This window comes from Halichoerus grypus, chromosome 3, assembly GCF_964656455.1.
Source record: "Halichoerus grypus chromosome 3, mHalGry1.hap1.1, whole genome shotgun sequence".
In the NCBI taxonomy this organism is placed as follows: domain Eukaryota; kingdom Metazoa; phylum Chordata; class Mammalia; order Carnivora; family Phocidae; genus Halichoerus; species Halichoerus grypus.
The window spans coordinates 56,263,215-56,285,315 of record NC_135714.1 but is presented as its reverse complement, the minus strand read 5'-3'; the positions used below and the strand labels follow the sequence as shown (position 1 = coordinate 56,285,315).

The window sequence follows — 22,101 nt, the reverse complement described above, 5'->3', positions numbered from 1 at the left end:
ATTCAGCCTGGCAATATGGAGGCCATTGGTGACAATGACCGAGGCACGTGAAACATATCAAACACGGTGCTAGACACACAGAGGGCATTCATTCGATCAAGTCCTTTTCTCTTTCCTTCCCTCATCCCCTCGTTCACTCAGTAAATATGGACTGAGTACCCACGAGGTGCCAGGCATACTGCTAGGCACTGGAGACATAGTGATGAGCGGGACAGACAGGGGCTCTGATGTAATCACGTCTGCCTTCTCGAAGACCTCCCCTAGCCATCTGGGAGAGCCGGTCCAGAGGCCGTTCAGAGGGCAAAGAAGTCATCAGCAACACAGCATTCGTAGACACAGATAAGGATGACAGCTTAATGGGGAAACTTATTTTTAAAGACCTCAGAAGCACAACAAAATCCTGGAGGCCTGGGCGACTGCGCACACATCAACAGTACCGTCTCCCCCTTGGAAAGCAAACAGTAGGTTCACCCACATTGCTCCTCGGCACAAACCCTTTCCTGTCTTATCAACCTACAGAATCCAACACAATTTCCTATAGAACATCATTTCTGCACCCAACCACAATCAAGCCAATCCTAAAGTCTTTTATGGACTTTTTTTTACACATTTCCTAAATAAAATGTTTATTAGCCTTTGCACCTAAGCCCTTCCTAAAATTGCATGCAACAAACAACTGAAGCAGAAGTAAAGGAGGAAAATCGGTAACAATGAAAGGAGACCAAAGAAATGTTAATGGCTAGAGCCCTCTTCCTAGGCTGAGGAACCATCCAGCCGACTAAAGCACTGTCCCGTGCACCATCTGAGTTAGTGAGAATAATGATGGGTGCATTCCTTGGCTCTTTGATACATATTTCACATTCCCTCCAAGACTATACATAGCAAGTAATCAGAAACCTAGTTCTTTCTGATGGACAATGCAGAGCATCTGCAAGCAGCCTCTTCCCTGTAGGAAGCGGAAAAAGAAAGAATGCCGTCAACTGAAAATATAAAAACCTGCGTGTCCACGGTGGCCTTTGTCCCCAGAGCAGCCCTCTCGTCCTCATGAGCAAGTGCATCTGGGCTTCTGCACCAACAACAGGGATTTTACAACTTTTTTTTCCATCTTCATACTAACAAACGTCGATTATTTGGGTTTGTCTTCCCCTCCTAAAAGCCTCTCGGCAGTTGCTGGCTATTATTAGTCAGACAGAGATATCTTTTGACATGACCGTCTGACCCAACCGGTTTTCCCTTCTATCCGTAGGAAGAAATTAACTCATCTAATCCCTCATCAGGCCCCCAAATCCGTTCGTAAAGTGTTCCTTTCACCCAAGCCGCCTCTGCTGAAAACAAAGGAGGGAAGGAGCATGCTTCTAAACAGCTCCCTGGCCAGCATGAGGCAAAGTTCAGAAGAGATTTGGAAGCTTCTCACCAGTATCACGGGGATAAGGGTCATAGCAGTCGGGACACAAATCCACACGGGGCCAATGCTGCCCGCCTTCAACAGGGCCTCTGACCGTACCAGTCAGACCCCTTCCTCCCAGGTCCACACCCACCGCGGGGTTTCTCTCACTCTCCGTTATTCCGGGGCCACTGAAATGATTTAACCGTAACACATGTCAAATCTGCTGCCAAACCACCAGCTTTCACCAGCCGGTCCCAATCATGGAGCAGGCCTGTAAGGGTGACTTAAGCCCGGCCCGAGAAACATTTGTGAGAAACTGTCAGCCATGGGGCCTTGGGCACCCATCTACATTCCACCCTCCCGAGCTCCCACCCGCGGAGCTCTCGCCAACTGCCAACGTGCTCACCAGCGAGTCCGCGGGCGCAAGCAGCTGCCACTCAGCCAGTCAGCACGTGGCGGGCCGCCAGCACACAAGTTTCAGAACGCAAGCCTGAGCGTCACTGTGCGGCTGAAGGCTGAAGGTCCTCGGGGGTGCTAGCCTCTGGATTCGCCTCACTTGCCCTCCCAGGGCCCTGCTGCCATCCCTCCTGCTCGGCCTCCCGCCGCAGCGGTTCGCTGTCTCTATAGTAACAGCATCTGCTTTCAGGGCTCTAACTTTATACAGAGCAATTCTCCTCTTAACCCAAGACTTGTGCCAAGGATGCACCAGCAAGAAGGCCGCTGCTTAACGTGGAGCTACCTGTCTGTCGCCTGGTCAGGTCGTGAGCTGCTGGGGTGTGGCAGCAGCCGCACTCAGACCCGGAGGAGTAGAAAACAGATCCTCCAACCTGCGCACACGGGCCCGTGCGTCAGGGATCCACTGCGGGGCTCGCAGCCCCCATGCTAAAGCCAGCTCACTCGCACCCTCCACACCGGGCCTTTCTGGGAATATTTTATTTATTTATTTTTTATTATGTTATGTTAGTCACCATACAGTACGTCATTCTGACTACTTTCAAAAGGACACCAAGGGATGGCATCCTGGGGAGCAGAACAGCTCCAGTGTTTACATGTCCATACCCCAGTGTGACAAGGCTGGTTCTTTCTGCTCATGCAGCTTCAAGTGCACTAGTTAACCTAAACTATTTTAACCCACCCCACTTCATCCTCACTAGTTTGATCTGTTTACAAGATCCAATGAACCCCATAATCTCTCACTTTACAGCAGCTTTCCTTACACACATGCCCTCACATACACCAAAGTGATGCATACAGGGGAGAAGACAGATACCAGGAGGTAAGGAGTTTTATTATTTTTAGCCATTGCTGCCATGGAAAGCGTATCTGCAGCATGCATGAGGGCCTTTACTTAAGGACTAAGAGGTCTCAATCTCAAGTCTCAGAGCTCAGAAGCAGGCTGTCCCTCCTACTTTGCCGGTCTTAGAACAGAGGGAAGGCAAAACTCAGCATTTTCACAGGTCTTTTTCAGGAGCCACACAGAAAGCAACAATCAGTACTGACATCTAAAATTATACACTCATACACACATCTCTGAATCCTATTCCCTATGCAAGTCATTTCTAAGAAGGGGGGAAGCATTTTCATTACAAATCATTTATAAACATGATGTCTTCTTTCAAATTTTTTTAACTGCACAGCGTTTTATTGGTGCCTTTGTTGTTGGGGAAAATCCACTTTCCACCCTTTCAACATACAATTAAAGCACAGTATCAAGTCTCCAAAGCACAGGCGACATGGGTGAGCCATCCCGGCGGCGGCAAAGAGCACTGCCACCTTTTGGCAACATGTGCTCACTACAGGGAAGAGGAAGGCAAGGGCAGAGGAAAAGCCAGTAGGGTTCCTTTCCCAACTTCAGCGGGTCTCTCCAGGGCCTTTCACTCCCCAGGGGGGAGGAGACAAGAACGCAGTGGCTGGCTTCACAGCGGACACGGCTGGAGCTCTGGACACGCATGTTGGGGGAAAGAGACACCAGCGTGGCATACCTGACAGGCACGACTAATGGCGAGAAGCGACTGCCAGAGATCGGCCCGCAACAAGGCAAAGCAAAAGCCCTCCGCGGAGCTCAGGAGTGCCCTAATCAGCCTGGAAATTTACACAGGCCCAGGGCCAGGGCGAAATGGGTGACAGCCCCACACGCAATCAGACGGCGGACTGGATAAAAGGTGAAAATGTAATCCTGAGCAGGATCACGCCAGACATAATTGTGGATTTATGAACTGCATTCAAAGTTCATTTGTACTCTTGGGCACTTATCCCAGAGACATGAAAACTTATGTTCACACAAAAACCTGTCCACTAAGGTTCACAGCAGCTTCATTTGGCATAGCCAAAAGCTGAAATGAGAGAATGAGCCCAGGCATCTTTCAACAGGTGAATGATTAAACAAAGTATGGTACATCCATACCATGGAGTACCGCTTAGCAATAAGAGGAACGAACTATCAATGCACAAAACAAGTTAAGTGAATCTCCAAGGGATCATGCTGAGTGGAAAAAGCTAATCCCAAAAGGTTATATATTGTATGATTCCATTTATGTAACATTTTTTATTTTATTTATGTTCAATTAGCCAACATATAGTACACATCATTAGTTTTTGATGTAGTGTTTTTTGAAATGACAAAATTCTAGATATGAAGGACAGATTAAGGTGGTCAGGGGTAGAAATTGGGGGTACAGGAGGGTGTTTGTGGTTATAAAAATGCAACATGAGGGATCCTATGGAACTGGCTCTTTTCATTATCTTACCTGTGGTAATGGATACATGAATCTACCCAGTGATAAAATTATACAAAACTTAATACACACAAACACACAAAAAAATGAGGATAAGTGGGACGCCGGGGTGGCTCAGTCAGTTGAGCGCCTGGATGGCTCAGTCAGTTGAGCGCCCAGCTCTTGATTTCGGCTCAGGTCATGATCTCAGTGTCCTAAGATCAAGCCCCGAGTCAGGCTCCCGGCTCAGGGGGCAGTCTGCTTGAGATTCTCTCTCTCCTTCTGCCCCTCCTCCCCTTGCATTCACTCTCACTCTCTCTCTTTCACTCCCTCTAAAATAAATAAATAAATCAAGGGGCACCTGGGTGGCTCAGTCAGTTAAGCGGCTGCCTTTGGCTCAGGTCACGATCCTGGGGTCCTGGGATGGAGCCCCACGTCCAGCTCCCTGCTCAGCGGAGAGCCTACTTCTCCCTCTCCCTCTGCCAGCCACTCTGCCTACTTGTGCTCTCTCTCTGTCAAATAAATAAATAAAATCTTAAAAAAAAAAGATAAAATAAATAAATCTAAAAAAAAAGAAAAATGAGGATAAGTAAAACTGAGGAAATCTGAGTAAGTTCAATGGATCATATCACTGCCAATGTCTTGATTGGTGATATTGTACTGAAGTTTCATAAAATGTTAACATCCGGAAAAACTGGCCAAGTGTACAAGCAATCTCTTTGTATTATTTCTCAAATATGCATGTGCATCTATAAATATTTCAATAACAATGTCAAAATATTTCAATAACAATATCATCTGCTTTTTAAAAAAAATTCCCTTAGGAACATTATTTTACATGATGGTCACACACTAAAGCTGACCCACCTACGCGTACGCAGAAGCAGGCAAAACAGCACAAATCCCACACGCGCTCTGTGGTAACAGTGTAACCTTGGAAAGTCAGTTTCCGTCCCACTTCAGTGTCCTTTAAAATGAACTTAAAAACACTTCATAAGTGTTAAATAAGTATTAGGGTATTAAATAAGTTCCTGGAGTAAATAAATGCAATTAATTTTAGTTGAATCTAAATCCTAAGGTCCCTAGGGCCCAGACAGTATTAGAGAAATTAACAGTCCCACAGACCCAAAGGCCTTCATTTGGTCTCTCTGAGCAAACGCACGGGAGTGTCAACAGGGGAGGCCAGAGATAAACTGCCGCTCATTGCCAAAAGGCCCCAACTCCTCTCTCCATCGCTCTGAAAGGCTGCAGCAGACCCAGCAACAAAGGACAAGAAGAGAGCTGGTGGCACAGTGGACACAGGAATTATGGGGTGAGGAAAGGTGTGGAGGTTCAGGGCAAGGGGCCGATGAAAGGAGAAATAACTGGACAGGGCATTAAGGACGAGAAAGGGGACAACTTGCACAACCCCCTCAAAACACTCCCGATTTACACCCCTGATTTACACCCCACAGCCACACCCTCTTTATTTTTTTTAGTGGGCCTTTCCACATGCTTCCACAACCACTATGTGCTGCTTCTGACCGGAGTTCCACTTGAAGAACAGAGCGGTCTCCTTCCTCTAAATGCAGACATTCAGCACCTTGCCCTTTGAAAATTTCCTCAGTTTTTACTGTTGGGGGCAGGGAAAGAAGGCTCCCTTCTCAATTCTTTTCACTGTCAACTGCCCTTTTTATGTGCTCTGCTGTGAAGATCAGAGAGGTCCTAAGAGAAGGTTCAGGAAGGTGAAAAGGCTGGGGATGCTCCATGTGAGAAACCAGATGGGCAGCGGTGGACATGTCTATCCTCTCTCCCTTCCTCCTCACCACTGCCAAGTCTTCAGCCAGAAGCCAGAGCCCAACCAGCTGCAGAATAAAGATGGCAGAGCCAAGAGAAGAAAGAGAACCCACAGGGTAATGGCGGCGAAAAGGAATATCTATAGCTAGAAACCCATCCTGCAAGACAGCTGTTAGTTAAGGGATGTTCCAGCATGTTCAGGCTTAGAAGCGAGTGTGTGATGGCTGGCTTCCGACCTGCCCTCCCACCCACAGGTCTAACTCGTCTCCTGGCTCTAAACCCACTCTCCTGTAACCCAGCCATTTATAAAGCACCATTTGGTATCATTCTCCTTTTAAAAATCATTCAATGGTTCTTCATTACATTGAGGATGAAGTCCAAACTGCTCAACATGGAATTTAAGGCTTGTCACGAGCTTTCCACACTTAGCTCCTGTCATCCCCCATGCCACACCATTCCCTGAAGAGGCTACCAAGCCACTGTGTACACACTGTTTCCTCTGTTCTCCACCCACCCCCAGAACATGTCTGCTTCTCATACAGCACGTACGACACTGCACTGTCACTACCACTTAAGCTCACGCGACTACACTTGGACATGTCATCCCCACCACATTACGAACTCTTTGAGAGCAGGTATCATCTTTCCATGGTCTTTCTAAGTCCAGTGTAAAGCACAGCTGCTACACATACTAAGTGCGCTTTAAACGTTGATGAATGATCGAATGAAGGAATGAATGAACCAACCAGTGAGGAATGGGTACAATGAAGATAGATACATGTTTAGTACTAAATGCAGCTCTAAGTTTAAAGGTCCTAAATGTATTTTTCAAACAACATACCCAAGCAAACTTCCAATTACATGGTCTAGTATTCAACTAAAGAAAACAGTGATTTGTTCCAAAACTAGAAGGGGAAAATGGCTATGTTGTGTTCCCTGAAAGATGTTATGTCTGTGGGTGAATTAAGGTATTTTTTAAGAATAATTTTAACTAGGGGTGCTGGGTGGCTCAGTCGTTGAGCATCTGCCTTTGGCTCAGGTCATGATCCCAGGGTCCTGGGATCGAGCCCCGCATCGGGCTCCCTGCTCAGTGGGAAGCCTGCTTCTCCCTCTCCCACTCCCCCTGCTCGTGTTCCCTCTCTCACTGTGTCTCTCTGTGTCAAATAAATAAATAAAATCTTTTAAAAAGAAAAAAGAAAAGAATAATTTTAACTATCTACTCTTCTCCTTATTGGATAATTTGAAAACTTAACCCTTCACAAAGACTGTAACTGGACTGTAATATGTAAAGGCAGAATGAAATTCGAATCAGAATTTCCCCGTCCATTTAAACTAAAAAGTTAAGAGGTACCTGGACCTGCCATATAGTAGATTCTAAGAAAATATTTGCTCAATGAATATATGAATGGATGAACTTAAAAGTAAACTGCAGCTTAAACTACTTTAAAGCCCCAGAAGAAGCATGAGAAGTTATGAGAAAGTTCAATTTTGTTCCTGAGACCTGCAACTAGACAAATAAAACTCTGAAATGTGTTTGGGTAAACCAATAAAGAAGCTCATAGTAGCTACTTGAAGAGGAAATTGGGATTTGAAATGTCACTATAAACCTTGAGCTCTGGAAATTTTAGCCAAACCATATATTTATACATAGTTAATGTTAATTATTTATGGTAATTAGTACAGGAATAGCACAGATAACTAATATCCACAGTTAATTCATACATTTCATTTTTTAATTTAAATTCAAATTCAAGTTAGTTAACATATAGTGTAGTATAGGTTTCAGGAACAGAATTTAGTGATTCATCACTTACATATAACACCCAGTGCTCATCCCAACAAGTGCCCTAGTTAATACCCACCACCTATTCAACCCATCCCACACCGACCTCCCCTCCAGCAACCCTCAGTTTGTTCTCTATACGTAAGAGTGTCTTATGGTTTGTCTCCCTCTCTGTTTTTTTATCTTATTTTATCTTCCCTTCCCCTGTGTTCATCTGTTTTGTTTCTTAAATTGCACACATGAGTGAAATCATATGATATTTGTCTTTCTCTGACAGACTTATTTCGCTTAGAATAATACACTCTAGCTCCACCCACGCTGTTGCAAATGACAAGATTTCATTCTTTTTGATGGCCGAGTAATACTCCATTGTGCATATATACTACATCTTCTTTACCCATTCATCAGTTGATGGACATTTGGGCTCTTTCCATAATTTGGCTATTGTTGATAATATTTGCTGGGTCATAGGGTAGCTCTATTTTTAACATTTTGAGGAAGCTCCATACTGTTCTCCAGAGTGGCTGTACCAGCCTGCATTCCCACCAACAGTGCAAGAGGGTTCCCCTTTCTCTGCATCCTCACCAACAACTGTTGTTTCCTGAGTTGTTAATTTTAGATTAGATTTAGATTCTGACAGGTGTGAGGTGGTATCTCATTGTGGTTTTGATCTGTCGTACATTTCATTTTAGATGATGATTTTGCATACATTTACTGTGGATTTTACCAGGACCTCAGGTCAGATCCAGTTTGGCAGGCGGATAGGGACTCAAGAGCAGGAGTTTGTTCCAGGACACAGTACTGGGAGTTGATGGATGGCACTGACCTACCCACCTCTAACACCCAGAGCTGACTCTGGAGAAAGGTGCCTACCTCTACCCAGAGTGGCAGCAATACTGTTGACATCTTCCATCCTGAACCACCAAAGCTACTGGTAGAGATGAGGCTCCTGGCTTTTGACTGAGTTCTTGCTAGCTGATGCTAAGCATCATGCATGCATGCATTATTTCTTTCTGTCAAATTTATTTGTCTTCTGTCAAATTTATTTAATGCTGTCAAATTTTGTCTGACTGGTTCAGTAACAGGACAGGGCTTAGACTTCTAGCCAAAGGATTTCAACACCTATAACAATGTAGGAACTGAGATTAGGGACTCTCATCATCCATTAATTAAAAGAAAAAAAAAAGTCCCATTCTTAAACACTTACCACATGCCAGGTATTGGGCTAAGCACTTTACAATGATTTTTTGATTGAATTCTCATGACAATTCCATGAGGTAAGTACTTTTCACAAACCCATTTTAGACTTGTAATTCGACAAGTAATTTACTGCAAATCACACAGTACAATGTGATGTGAGAAGACCAAGCAGGCCATCTAAGACAGTCCGCAATTTCAACCACTCTACTATATTCCTGCATAGTTAAATAATCCATGTCTGTCACGCACTACCCTCAAGAATTTTTTTCATATTGCTTACCTGAAATATGCCTACAAATTATATCACTCACCTCTTTCCCTCACTTGGTGTGCCTACCGGCCAAAGGCTAAAGCATCCTCTAACAGGCCTCCCAAATAAATGTCTTTATTCTTATTTAGCAAACACTTAGGTTGAGCTTACTATGTGTCAGTCACTGCTGTAATTGCTTGACAAACATGATTAGCTCATTTAATCCTCACAACAATCCAATGATGAATCTACCATTTTTATCTTCATTATCTCTGAAGCACAGAGAGAGTAAGTAACTTGCCCAAAGCCACACAGTTAGTAGGTGAAGTCAGGATTTGACCCCAGGCAGTCTAGCTCTACAATTCTGTGTTCTTAACCACTATGTATCATGCTGCCTCTCTTCGGCTGTCTTGATTAATCTGTTCCAAATTCTTTAGGAACCTGGGATCACAAATATTAAACAGACTTTTGGTGAAAGAGCAGACACACCAGGATACCTAGAGAGTATACAGACCCTTGACATTCATGAAACACTGCCTCTCCCAACCTTGTTTTGCAAATACTCAAATTCAAATATCCCAGCAGCACAATTTCTGATATACCGTGTGGTCAAGGACAACTTTCTGAGTTTCTGAACTCTCCAAGTAAAGCAAGCAAGCAGGATGACCTGCAGTGCAGGAAGCAGGCCACCACCAGGCTCGGTGTGGCCTCCCCACCCGCACAGTTCACCACATGCCCTGCTATAAAGCACAAATGACTACACCGTATAACCATTGGGGGCTGCCAGCAAATAGCTGAAATCACAATTGTTAGGTTCACGCATGCCAAGGATCTACCATATCAAAAATGAGAAGAGCACATCACTCACCATATGGGCTTCACTACTAAGCAGAAAAACAACCTTTATCTCATAAACTTTGGGAGTACGCCTCACTATTACATGAATAATGAAGACACTTCTCTACTCTTTGTTCCCTTACTAAAGCGTCTCTCTCCACAAGACTGTTCAAAGTGTGTCCTTCATTTTCCACAAGGAATCTTTCAGTGCATTCTTGTGATCAAATTTTCCAGGGTTTAACTCACTCACTCAATCATTTAGATAATTTCTTGAGTGTCTACTATGACTAGGCATTATTCTAGGCATGAAGGATAAATCCATGGTGAGAAAGAGACGATAAACAGAATTTAAAAGTAAACTGTGTAACATAGAAGGTGACACTCCTATGGGAAAATGTAAGCAAGAGATTTCAGGAGTGCTGCTGGGACCAGGATGGGGGTGGGGGTGGGATGTGGAGGGGGCAGTTTTAAATAGGTAGTCAGGGAGGACCACACTGAGTGATAGTTGAGCAAAGACCCGAAAGAGGTGAGGAAGTGAGTATGTGAGGGAACAGCAAATGAAGAGGCCTTGAGGCAGGAAAGAGCCTGGCAGATTCTTGGAAGGCTAAGAAGACAAGAGGCCAAAGCAGAGTGAATGTGGGGTATAGGAGATAAGGTCGGAGATGTATAGGCAGAAAAAGGGCAGGCGGCGTGGCCTGGGAGGCTGATCTAAAGGCCTGACATTTATTCTGAACAACTAGAAACCACTGAACAGTTCTGAACAGAAGTGATTATTTCCTCAAGCTTACAATCTTCTTTACTTTTTTAATCTTTGTCATTATGTAAACATTGCCAGTAAGGTCCTTCCTGGAATGTCGTTCTACTCATAGCGTCGCATAGAAGTTACAGGCGGGGTCGGCTGGGTCAGTGCCCTCCAGCAGCCATCCCAGAACCTGACCCAGGCCTGTGTCGGCAGATCAAAGAGTGGACCAACACACCTTAGAAGACTAACCCCAGCGCCCAGGGTCTGCACACGGACTGCAGCCTTGTGAAGGTGCTGAGCAATGGCGTCAGTGCTCAGAACTCAGGCCACTCTGCATTCCGTATTCATATAATCTTGATTAACTTCTGCCAACTAGCCTCAGAGTTCATGATTCAAGTAGATGCCGCCTGAATCCTTGCCTACCTAAATTTATCCCAGGGATGGCAACAACAGTGTTAGAAGATGCCAAAGCCGATGATTAATATGTAGATATCGGGAGAATAGCATGGAATTGATTTATTGATGGCTTTTTTTTTTTTTTAAAGATTTTATTTATTTATTTGAGACAGAGAGAATGAGAGAGAGAGAGAGCACATGAGAGGGGGGAGGGCCAGAGGGAGAAGCAGGCTCCCCGCCGAGCAGGGAGCCCAATGCGGGACTCGATCCAGGGACTCCAGGATCATGACCTGAGCCGAAGGCAGTCGCCTAACCAACTGAGCCACCCAGGCGCCCTATTGATGGCTTTTTAACACCTATGATTCAAATCTATGCTTTAAATAGTAAAGGAATACATTTGAAGTTGTTTTTAACAATAACTTTTCCAGATTAATTTTATAAGAAAGGGAAGGACACATGGGGTGCCTGGGTGGCTCAGTCGGTTAAGCGTCTGACTCTTGATCTCAGCTCAGGTCTTGATCTCAGGGTCATGAGTTCAAGCCCCATTTTGGGCTCCACGCCCTATCTAAAAAAAAATTTTTTTTAAAGAATGGAGGGGCACCTGGGTGGCTCAGTCATTAAGCATCTGCCTTCCGCTCAGGTCATGATCCCAGGGTCCTGGGATCCAGCCCCGCATCGGGCTCCCTGCTCGGCGGGAAGCCTGCTTCTCCCTCTCCCACTCTCCCTGCTTGTGTTCCCTCTCTCGCCGGGTCTCTCTCTGTCAAATAAATAAATAAAATCTTTAAAAAATAAAAAAATAAAAAAAGAATGGGAAGGACACAGGAAGATTGCCAATGCTATAGTTATGCCAATTGTATTTGGGAGGGAAATGCCCTCAGCTTGCCATCTCTTGCCTACGGATGGAGTAAATGTTTCTTTGGCTCTAGTGGCTTCCTTTGTTGTCGGGGAGTAGCCCACCCTGCAGAAGTATGGTACTCCCCAACCTAAAAATACCCTCTTCGACCTGGTAGCAAGAGACCAACAGGCATAATTATCAAATGCAGTGTGTGTATTCAAACAAATCAAGTTTTAAAAACTTGTCTGAGACAATCAAGGAAACTAGCGTATTAACTGAGTGTTAGATGAGACTAAGGGACTGTTCATTTTATCAGGTATGATAATAACACTGAGGTTATTTTTTTTTTCATGTCTTTATTTCATAGAAATAAACACTGAAGTATTAATTGGTAAAATGATATGATCCAGGATTTGCTTTAAAATACTCCAGCAAGAAAAGGGGTCGGGGGAGGAATGTGAAACAAGACTGGCAATGTGTTGGTAATTGTTGGAGCTGGCTAATAGGCACACAGGAGTTCATTGTACTATTTTCTTCTTTTTTGTTCATGTTTGAAGTCTGCCAAAATAAAATGCTTTTTTAAAAAAACTTTAAAACTATCCTATATAAGCCTCCCTTCTTCTATGCCCAACGTATTCCAGAAAACATGTATGAATACAAAAGTCATAACAAATATATTTACATGTTATAAAGATAGCTCTATATCTAAAGAATAAAACAACTCTAAAACCCACATTCATATCCTTCATTTTAGACATAATAAAAATGTATTTTACACACTTCAACATATTTTGTCTTTTCCTTCACACCTTAATACACAGGCTCTAATCCCCCGAGTACTTGATTGACTGGCATGGCTCACCCTGTCCGTCTTAGTCAAAACAAGCAAAGCTTATGAGACCTATGTTTCTTAATATTAGCGTTAGCATTTTTCATTTTTCCCCTCATTTGTGTAAAATTGCACAGGAAAATGCAACGGAACAAACCCTTGCAGCAGCGAACACAGAGGTGCACAGAAGCCCGGTGATGCTGATGACCGTGCACCACGGGCTGTGGGCAACGCCACCCAGAACTCATTGCTCAGGCCCCGCCACTCCTCAGCGGACGCAGGGAAAAACACAAGCAGACCGTAAAAGCTGAAGTATGGGGGTTCGTATGTATCCAAGCATGGTTTGTATGAGAGCTGAACCTATGAAAGTCAGGGCTGCCTGTACATACAAACACGTGATGTCTGTGCCTGAGACAACGAGCTTTCTCTGGCACCCTGCAAGAACAAAAAGTACCTAAACACCATCACAGTCCTTCTGTTGCTAGACATCGGTGGGGTACAAGGGAAAAGCACAGGAAGGATGTTCTTGGTGACACCACATTCCCTTCCTGCCAAACACAGGGCACCGATTTTTCCCAAAGAAGTATTTTTACATGTGTTGGTTAAAGTTACAAAGCCAACTCACAAAAATCAACTAACTGCAAATGTGGCCAAGTTACAGTAATAATAACATAAGCTAATAAGTGCTTTGTTGAGTTGTATAAACCTTACTATCAGCCCATAAAATAAATGCTATTAATATTGTACAGTTGATGAAATAGATTTAAAGATGTGAGGTGACCAAAAAAAAAAAAAAAAAAGCCTCTAAGTGACAGAACCATATATGTTATCAATTAATAGTATTAAAATTACTAATAATAGTACAATGCCAAAAGGACCGCTTTAGGTAAAACAGGTGAAAGAGACTTGCTTGGACTCCAGTGAAACCCAAAGCATTGCTCTAAAATTGTTTTCTATGGAAAAATACAGTTTGAGTTCCAAACAGCCATATATAATGATAGCACTCCAAAAATAAATTGAAAGCAGAATGTATTTGGTTAGAAAGGTCATCAAACGAATAGCAGAAATTAAAGGATAAATACCACTGTTATCTCTAATAGATAATCACAAATAAAATTAACTACAGTCGACTGAGTTAAGACAAACCTACCCCAAGAAGAAATCACATACACTATATATTCTAAGGCAACTTTTTACATTTCAAAAATCAATCATCTAGATAAACACATGACATAAAAAGACCAAAGTAAAACATCAATTCATTCTTGAAGATCTGCTCAGCGTCATAACATTCCCTCTCTGAACATTTGGGACCTGCTTGCAAACTATTACCAACCTGAATTGATTTTTCAAACCACTAGTCCAAAAGGAAGAATGATTACTTTATTTGAATATCAGGAAAAAATCCCGCCTGCCAAGAAGAGTCTTAGAAGACGCTGAGATTACTTTCTCTCCAATCTCCCTTTGTTTTAACTTTCATAGTCCTCCCAGCTTACTAGTCGCAGCCAAGCTGAAAGGGAAGAGCCAAAAACAGTGCAAGTCAGACTGTCACCACCACATTCCAGCCTTGACAGAGACCTCCGGGTCTGTTTTGTTAGTCTTCCTGCCTGTGCTTACAGTGCTGGAAAACCAACAGTCGACACCAGGAAAGACCAGCTAAGTACAAATGATGGCACTCTTCTGCCAAATGGAAGCCATGACCAGCTTAGTGTTGCCCATCTCAGTTATATTCACAGATTGATTTTTGTTTACGATGGGCTTTGAAAGGCAAGCATATAATAAGCACCTAGAGATAAAAACTACTCACGAAGCTATATAAATGCCACTGTGTTAGTAGCCAAATCATTCATTGCTTCATTAACTATTGACTGGCACTGCCTAGCATTAGTACTGACCACCCATTCATTAGTAGAAACATCTTATTATTCAATCTCAGTAAGGATTAGTCTCTTACACTCTAAATTTTGGGGTCTGGGCAAATCTAAAATTTCTCGTCTGATTCTGATCCTCCAACTTTGTCCCACTCATAAAACTTCTCTTTAAAAAAATTAGTAAAGAATTTGTATAAAATGAATGTGATTCAAGTTATTAACTCCCTAAGTCTCAATTTCCTCATCTGATAAATGGGCTTAGTAATCCCCTCATTGTTTAATTGTGGGGAAGCCATGAGGTAGTATGAACGAAAGTATTCGTGTGTTCAGCAGGCAACACACAGAGCTGGGATTATTACACATCAGGGTCCTTAACTTTTCCCAGACAGGCACAAGTCTATGAAGGTCCATTGCTAGCAAGTGGCAGAGATGGAATTCAAACCCAGCTCTGCCTGATACCAGCACTCTCATGCCATGCTCCTCCTCTGCCTGAAATAAAAGGAACAACCAGGTAGTTCTGCTAAAGTCTTTTCTACGCTTACAAGGCCTGGAGTAGGAGCCAAGAACAAAGGATGAGAGAAGCTTCCCTCTTCTAACTTTATGGAAAAGTACAGGGGCATCAAGGAAAGAACTCATCAAGCTTGTACCTCTTGATATACCAGAGGTCAAATTTCTCAACTTGTTGATAATACTCAGAGGGCTAACTGGGAACATGGCTGAGGACTGGAAACAAGCCAGCAGAGTATTTTTGAAAGGTGGTCACCCTCTGAAACACAGACCTGCTTGTAGACCAAGAAAAAGCTTAAAAATGACCCCAAATGTTAATGTTTTAAGTGAGAATAAAAGAAAATTTTAAAATGGAAGTGACTGATAGGTAAAGGCAAGAAAATAAAGAAGAATAAAAAGGGTATCCCAGGGTCTTTACTAACATATCTTTGATAAGAACTAATTTTCCAAAATTAATGATTTCCTAAAATAGAAATAACAAACTTGGTAGCTTATAGTAAAACTACTGACTCTGTATGACACTAAAAAATTATCTATAATGATAATCACAGACAGACTTTGCTGTATACCTACTATTCGCTGGTCCCTACAGATGGTTCATTTGTGATCTTCACAACAACACACAAGCCCTAAGGTTACTACTAGCTACATTCCACACAGGAGGAAACCCAGTCTGAGAGCCATAAAGAGAATGCCTGAGGGTGCAGAGCCTACAAAGGGAAGAACGGAAATTCACACTCAGATCTGTCTGACTCGAACACCATCCCTTACAGGCTGCGAATGTACCCAGCACAGATTCGTTCATTCGACATGTCCTCCCTTCCTTAGTAACCTAGGAAAGGTACAAGGTGGATGGAGGTTCTTGGAGGATCAGACCCAGAGTGTCAGTGGAAGAGCATCACCTTCTCCTCAAGGACCAAATCAATGGTGCTGAAATTGGTGAAACTGAGAGCAGCGTATTGATTATTTTAAATGGGTGCTATTATGACAATACGGTGTTTTGAAAGCATGACCATCTGCACCTTGGACAGGACCAGAATACAAAGTTCTTAATAAACCAAAAAAGCAGTCGAAAGCAAATTAATGAATTCCCAAAAAAAACCAATCCCATCTGTGGTGTTTTCATCTACTCTGTACAATCATCAAGACTGAGTAGAGGACAGGAGGATAGACAAAATACTTCCAAAATTTTGTAATACCGCTGTACCATACAGGGTATGATATACTTTCAAGGTGCTCAAAGAGTTCACACAAATTATTTTTTTCAACATGCCTAATAGCTAGTAAGAAGATAGGTATCATATTGAGTCTAGGTTAGAGATAAGACAATTGAGGCCAAAGGAGGTTCTAAGAACATAAAGAAATCACAGTGGAAGCAAACTCCTTTCCCAAGCTCCTAGCATAGAATTTAGTTCACCGGATAAAGCTACTACGATGTCAACTGTGAATCCTGATGGTTCCAGCCAGTGTGCTGGGAATAAGTCAGAGGTGGACTGAGATGTCCATCCCCCACTCCTGAGGGCTACCAGGCAGGGCCAGGCACAGCCGGAGTCCTAGGCCAGTTACCTCCAGCCGCAAGATGTCTGGATTGTTTACCCAGATTGCCGTACAAATATTATTACTTACTAAGCATTCTATGACGTGAAAAAGATTCAGAAGCATTAGTAAATGTACCCATCATTTCAGGGACTTCTTGATCAAGAAATGCTAACCGCTTAGAAAATCCACCATGTACCTGGATTGGCGTGAATAACCATTCCCCCTCATCCTCTTCCCTCCCCATGGGGGCCATTATTTCTCTAACAGCCGTTGGCCAACGTCATCCCAGGCGGAGGACGACACACTTTCTCAAGTACTGTACACAAGGCTGTATAAACCGAGCCAGGAGGCCACAGACACCCTCAGTACGGGATCGGTCAACGTCAAAGAAGGAATTCAGACAATTCAGTTCTCCACACAGGCCACTCACAAAATGCATGGGGGTACATCTGGATGCCAGGGGGCCACATCGAAAAAAAAAAAATGACTGAGGCATGAGTGCCAACTGAACAGTCACAAAGATACTACAAGGGAGCAGCCTGAGTGGGGAGCAGAGAAGAAGGAAGTTTCCCTCTTGCCTCTACAGTTTTCACTGTGGCTGTGGATACACAGTTAGGTGTACAGTCACAAGGACAGCCCCAGAAATGGCTGTTGAGAAAGAGGAACTGGTGTGCAGTGAAAGCTCAGTAATCCCCAGTAAGATGGGGCTGTGTGGGGGCAAAAGAAGCTCCTGCCTTCGAACCCACCGGCCTCAGCACAGTCCCTTGTACCCGCAGTCCCAAACCCAGGAACAGAGACACCCCGACTTCTGCTTTAGCAGCTCCTTATAACACCTCAGGAGCTACAGTAACAGGCCGATCTTTGACGAGGCAAAATTCCGGATTGCTACTAGTAACGAGAATAAAAGCAGGTACAAATGACATGCAAGCCAACAACAAAGTTGTTGGCACTTTGGATGATAGAGAGTTCTGAGATGTCATCGGGCCTTCCACTTAGTTCTCATTTTTGGAAAACTTCCCCCAACACTGGAGGAGCTTTGGCTTCGGGGCAACCACTCTGCTTAGCTCCTGAATATCTATCCCAGTCCCGTCTCTTTCATGGGACCTGGCCTGCCCCAAACCGCACCTAGTACCCTAATCATACATGCCTGCATGTGTGCGCACACACACACACACACACACACACACACAGTTTGTGTATTTTAAAATACAGGCCACCACCGCCTCATTCACCTAGTCCCAACTTGTGCCTCCCATTTTCACATTCCATTAATCCCCCAACCCCAGTGTAGCTCTGCCCCATGGAACCCAATTCTGGTCTCTGGGACCTCCTGGCTTTTCTCTCACTACTGGTGAGCCCCTCTGACCAGCGCATGTCAGCACTGGTATCCAGCCTCTGCTCCAAGCCAGGGCAACCCCCACCTTCTGCTCAGCCCCGGAGGACTGGGCCTCTTCCTTGCTGCTTTCCCAGCCAGGCACAGTTTTGCTTAGATCTCTTCCTAATCCTGAGGCTTAAACACAGAATGGTGACTGTATTAAAACTAACCCTGAATCTAACCAAGTGAGAAACCAAAGGTCCGTGCATAGGACATAAGCAGAAAGCCAAAGTATTCCAAACTAAAGAATAACAGTAATAGAGGTATGGACCTCAACATTTGAGGGAAGAATTAGATGCTTGTGGAATGAGACCTGAGTTTATTATTTCAGATGGAAGACAAACTCATTGAGGGCAGACACACTTGTACAAGCAAAGGTTGGAAGGTTAGATGTTCTTAGACGGCGTCAAAGTTGTGTCTCAAAATGGCCAATGTGAGAGACATCCTGACAGGTGGCTGACTTCCCTGGTGACGCGGCACTGCCGTCGCCACAGCCGTGACGCTGGTCGTCAATCCCCCACCCCTGACTTAGCGGACTCCAAACACATCTCTGCTTCCTTGTGTCTGTTTCCTCAATTACAAGAAACAAAGCTCACTTTTGCACAACCTCAGGCCTGAGAACACTATGCGGTTCTGATAAGATCCCGGAAGCATTCTACGCTCTTTACACACACACACACACACACACACACACACACACAACCATCGGATAAATTCAAGAGATACTATTACCAAATGTGTGCTTACTCTCCAATTATGGCGGACATGACTTTAAATTTCCACCTTCTTACCGACAGATTTATAAAAGTCTGTCTACCTGACTAAGGCAGGGTTCCAGCTCTTCAGGTTCAAGCTCACACTTATCAGGAAGCTCTGCTAAAAATACCCACATGTTTTTAAAACTTCAGAATGCAGCAACATTAAGGTCACTGCTAGTTTTTGCTGGCATATTCTCAAAACCATGGGAAAAAACTCAATGTATTTTGTGTTATAGACCTAAAATGTCTATCTCCCTGATTTAAAAAAAAAAAAACAACTCGGGAATGATATAAGCTATCATGTACCATTTTGCTGTTACCATCTTGCAAACTGTCTGTGGAGTTTCAGAGGTGGTATATAAAAACTTCTGTACTGTATTTTAAATAAAGCATGGTAATGACAGATCTAAATTTACCATGGTATAAAATCACAGGAGAATTACTGTCTTTTTATTGTTAAAAGCAAATAAACTATAAATCCTTTTTAAATCACCAGCCAAAGCCCAAAGTCTGGAGGAGTAAAAAAAGAGGGAAGGTAATTATGAAAACCTGTTTTGTGAAGGTGTTTTTTGTAGGAAAAGTATATGATGCAGTCACCTTGACATATAAAGATATTATTTGAAAGCAATCTCGGGGCGCCTGGGTGGCTCAGTTGGTTAAGCGACTGCCTTCGGCTCAGGTCATGATCCTGGAGTCCTGGGATCAAGTCCCACATCGGGCTCCCTGCTCAGCAGGGAGTCTGCTTCTCCCTCTGACCCTCCCCCCCTCATGTGCTCTCTCTCTCTCTCTCTCATTCTCACTCTCTCAAATAAATAAATAAAAAACTCTTCAAAAAAAAAAAAAGAAAGCAATCTAAAAAGCTCATAGATCTGCAAAAGAATAAATGTTCCCAAGATAAATTACAAAGAAAAACATTCTGAATGTGAGTTATCTTTGTCATACATTTGGTTTGAAGTCTGTTCAGGTTTTTCATACAATTCTTGGGAACTTCAATTATCCAATACTGTTTTTTTATTATTTTTCATCTTTATTACCATAGTTGTACATCTCCAGGTCAGTCCACTTGAGCAACATTTTATTGAGAACCCTACCCTATGGCAGACCAGAGAGCGGTGATGTAAAAAATAAGATATAGGCACTTCACCGAAGAGATTACAGACTACCGAGGTAGAAAGACACATTAACAGATAATCTTGCATAGCTTCAAACTCCAAGAAATATACTTGTTCAAGATAACAGAGATAGTTCTTCTGTCCTTTTTGTCTACAAATAAAGAATTCTCAGTCACAAGAAGAAAGCATCCTCCTCAGTTGGGGATTAATTTCCCTAGGTTTCTACTTGGGGTGTGTGTGGGGAATGGAAGGAGGGAAGCAGAAAGAGAGAAGATCACAGATAGAATGTTTTTTGGTGAGAAACAACCAAAAGACAATTTTTCCTGAAAAAATACCAATGGTTAGCTGGTTTAACATATATAATACATTGACCACAAATTCAATCTGCTCAAAGACAACATTTAATGGCTTCAACATTTCTGGCAACTGTCATTCTGAGTACGTTTAAGTCACTACCTCTTCTAGTGACTACCTAAGTGTCACGACCTCTCTCCTTCACTCAGATAATGGCTAGTCAACAACCAAAAGGAAAAGGAATACTAACCACGCCCTTGCTTACTATCTAGAAAATTATGCGTTCCGGGTTTGCAGCATCTGTTTGCCCAAAGGAAGCAAAGGTAAGAAACAAAAAGCAATAAGGGGATAATCATGGTCACACAGTTCCCCCCCCCAAAAAAATGTATAAATGTTCAATTTTCAGAGGCATTCATAGCCAAACACCCTTAGGACACTGGACATTAGATCACAGAAAGCACTGAAACAGCCCCTCCGAAAAACATACAACAAAAAAATAGTAACAGTAATAATAATGATAACAACAAGAAGGAAATGAAACACTGGTATCTCCTGAAAGTTGTGAAGAGCCAAGCCAAGAGTAAATCATAATTTATTTTTCCCATTTTCTGGTAGCCATAATTTTTTGACATTACTAAACAATTTCCATTTGGCATAATTAATCATAATAGAAAGTCAGTTACCTTTACTTTTTTTTACGATTTTATTTATTTGAGAGAGAGAGAGAGAGCAAGAATGAGGGGAGGGGCAGAGGAAGAGAGAGAATCCCAAACAGATTCCATGCTGAGCATGGAGCCCGATCTGGGACCTCATCCTACAACCCCAAGATCATGACCTGAGCCGAAACCAAGAGTTGGATGCTTAATTGACTGAGCCACCCCCAGGCACCCCAAAAGTCAGTTACTTTTAAAACATAGGTTTCCCACAAACCTTGGGGGGAAAAAAGTACATCTGAACACCAGAGACTGAGCAAGTTAAATTCTATATCATATGTAACGGCAGAGAAGTACTTTCTGACAGGCTGAAACACTTGGAATATTCTGAAGAAAGATACAAGAATAAAATTCACATGTCCAAAATGTATTACATAGAGTTTACTGGTACCCATATTTTATGATACATCTTTATTATCTGAAGCTATGTGATCTAAGTATTGTATTCAAAAGAACAGGAAAGAAAAAATTGCCTCTGAGCCTGTGAACCTCATTTACCCTACATGTTCTTGAACCTGTTCTTACAGCACCATTGTAGCATTCTACTTTCTACATGTATCTAAATTATCTCCCCCAATAGGCTGTTAGACATTAGAGGGGACGTGGCCATGCTTCTTTCTACCAAGATCCTAATACAATGCTCAAAACAATAGGTTCCTATTAAATAAAAATGCCACAGTTAATTTCAAAAGTAAAAATATAACATATTGTGTCCAAAAGCACAAATAGTGTAGGAGGTCCTTTTGATTTGCATGTTATATTGGGCATTGAAAAATAAATATGTGCTCGTGGCATATAGAGTCCCTTAAGCCATACTTATATTGATCATGCAGACTAAATCTCAAAGGAGGGAATATTCAACACAGACTTTCTGAAGAGTTTTAGCATTGCATAAAGAGCATAGAGCCATTCTAAAGATCAGAAGGTTATCAGTGTTACTAAACTAACTTGTCATAAAAAATGTTCCAACCGATTACTAGTCAATTTCAAGTCTGAAAACTCCAGGAAAAAAACTGAGAAATACTAATCTTATATCAAACTTTTTTTTGGTCCCCTCTCAACAATTACCCTAGACCCAAGTGAGGGTTACCTAAGTTCTATCCACGATTCTCAAGAGATGATACCAACAACCTGGAAGACAGATCCAGACATCCTAGAACCCAACTCAACTAGGTTACCTTGC

The 22,101-nt window shown here is 42.9% G+C and overlaps 1 protein-coding gene across 4 annotated transcripts in view; it reads right to left on the bottom strand.

The window, feature by feature from the left end:
• The window catches only part of SLC4A4 (solute carrier family 4 member 4), a 346,035-nt gene that overhangs the window by 302,181 nt on the left and 21,753 nt on the right, over positions 1 to 22,101 (bottom strand). Inside the window, exon 1 of one of the 4 annotated variants that reach the window (XM_078068749.1) lies at positions 997 to 1,340. The exons of the other annotated variants lie outside the window; for them this stretch is intronic. Within the exon in view, the coding sequence (XP_077924875.1) occupies positions 997 to 1,058 (62 nt within the window). The 5' untranslated portion in view covers positions 1,059 to 1,340. Of the gene's footprint in view, positions 1 to 996; positions 1,341 to 22,101 lie in introns of those variants that run through there. 4 annotated transcript variants of the gene reach the window in all.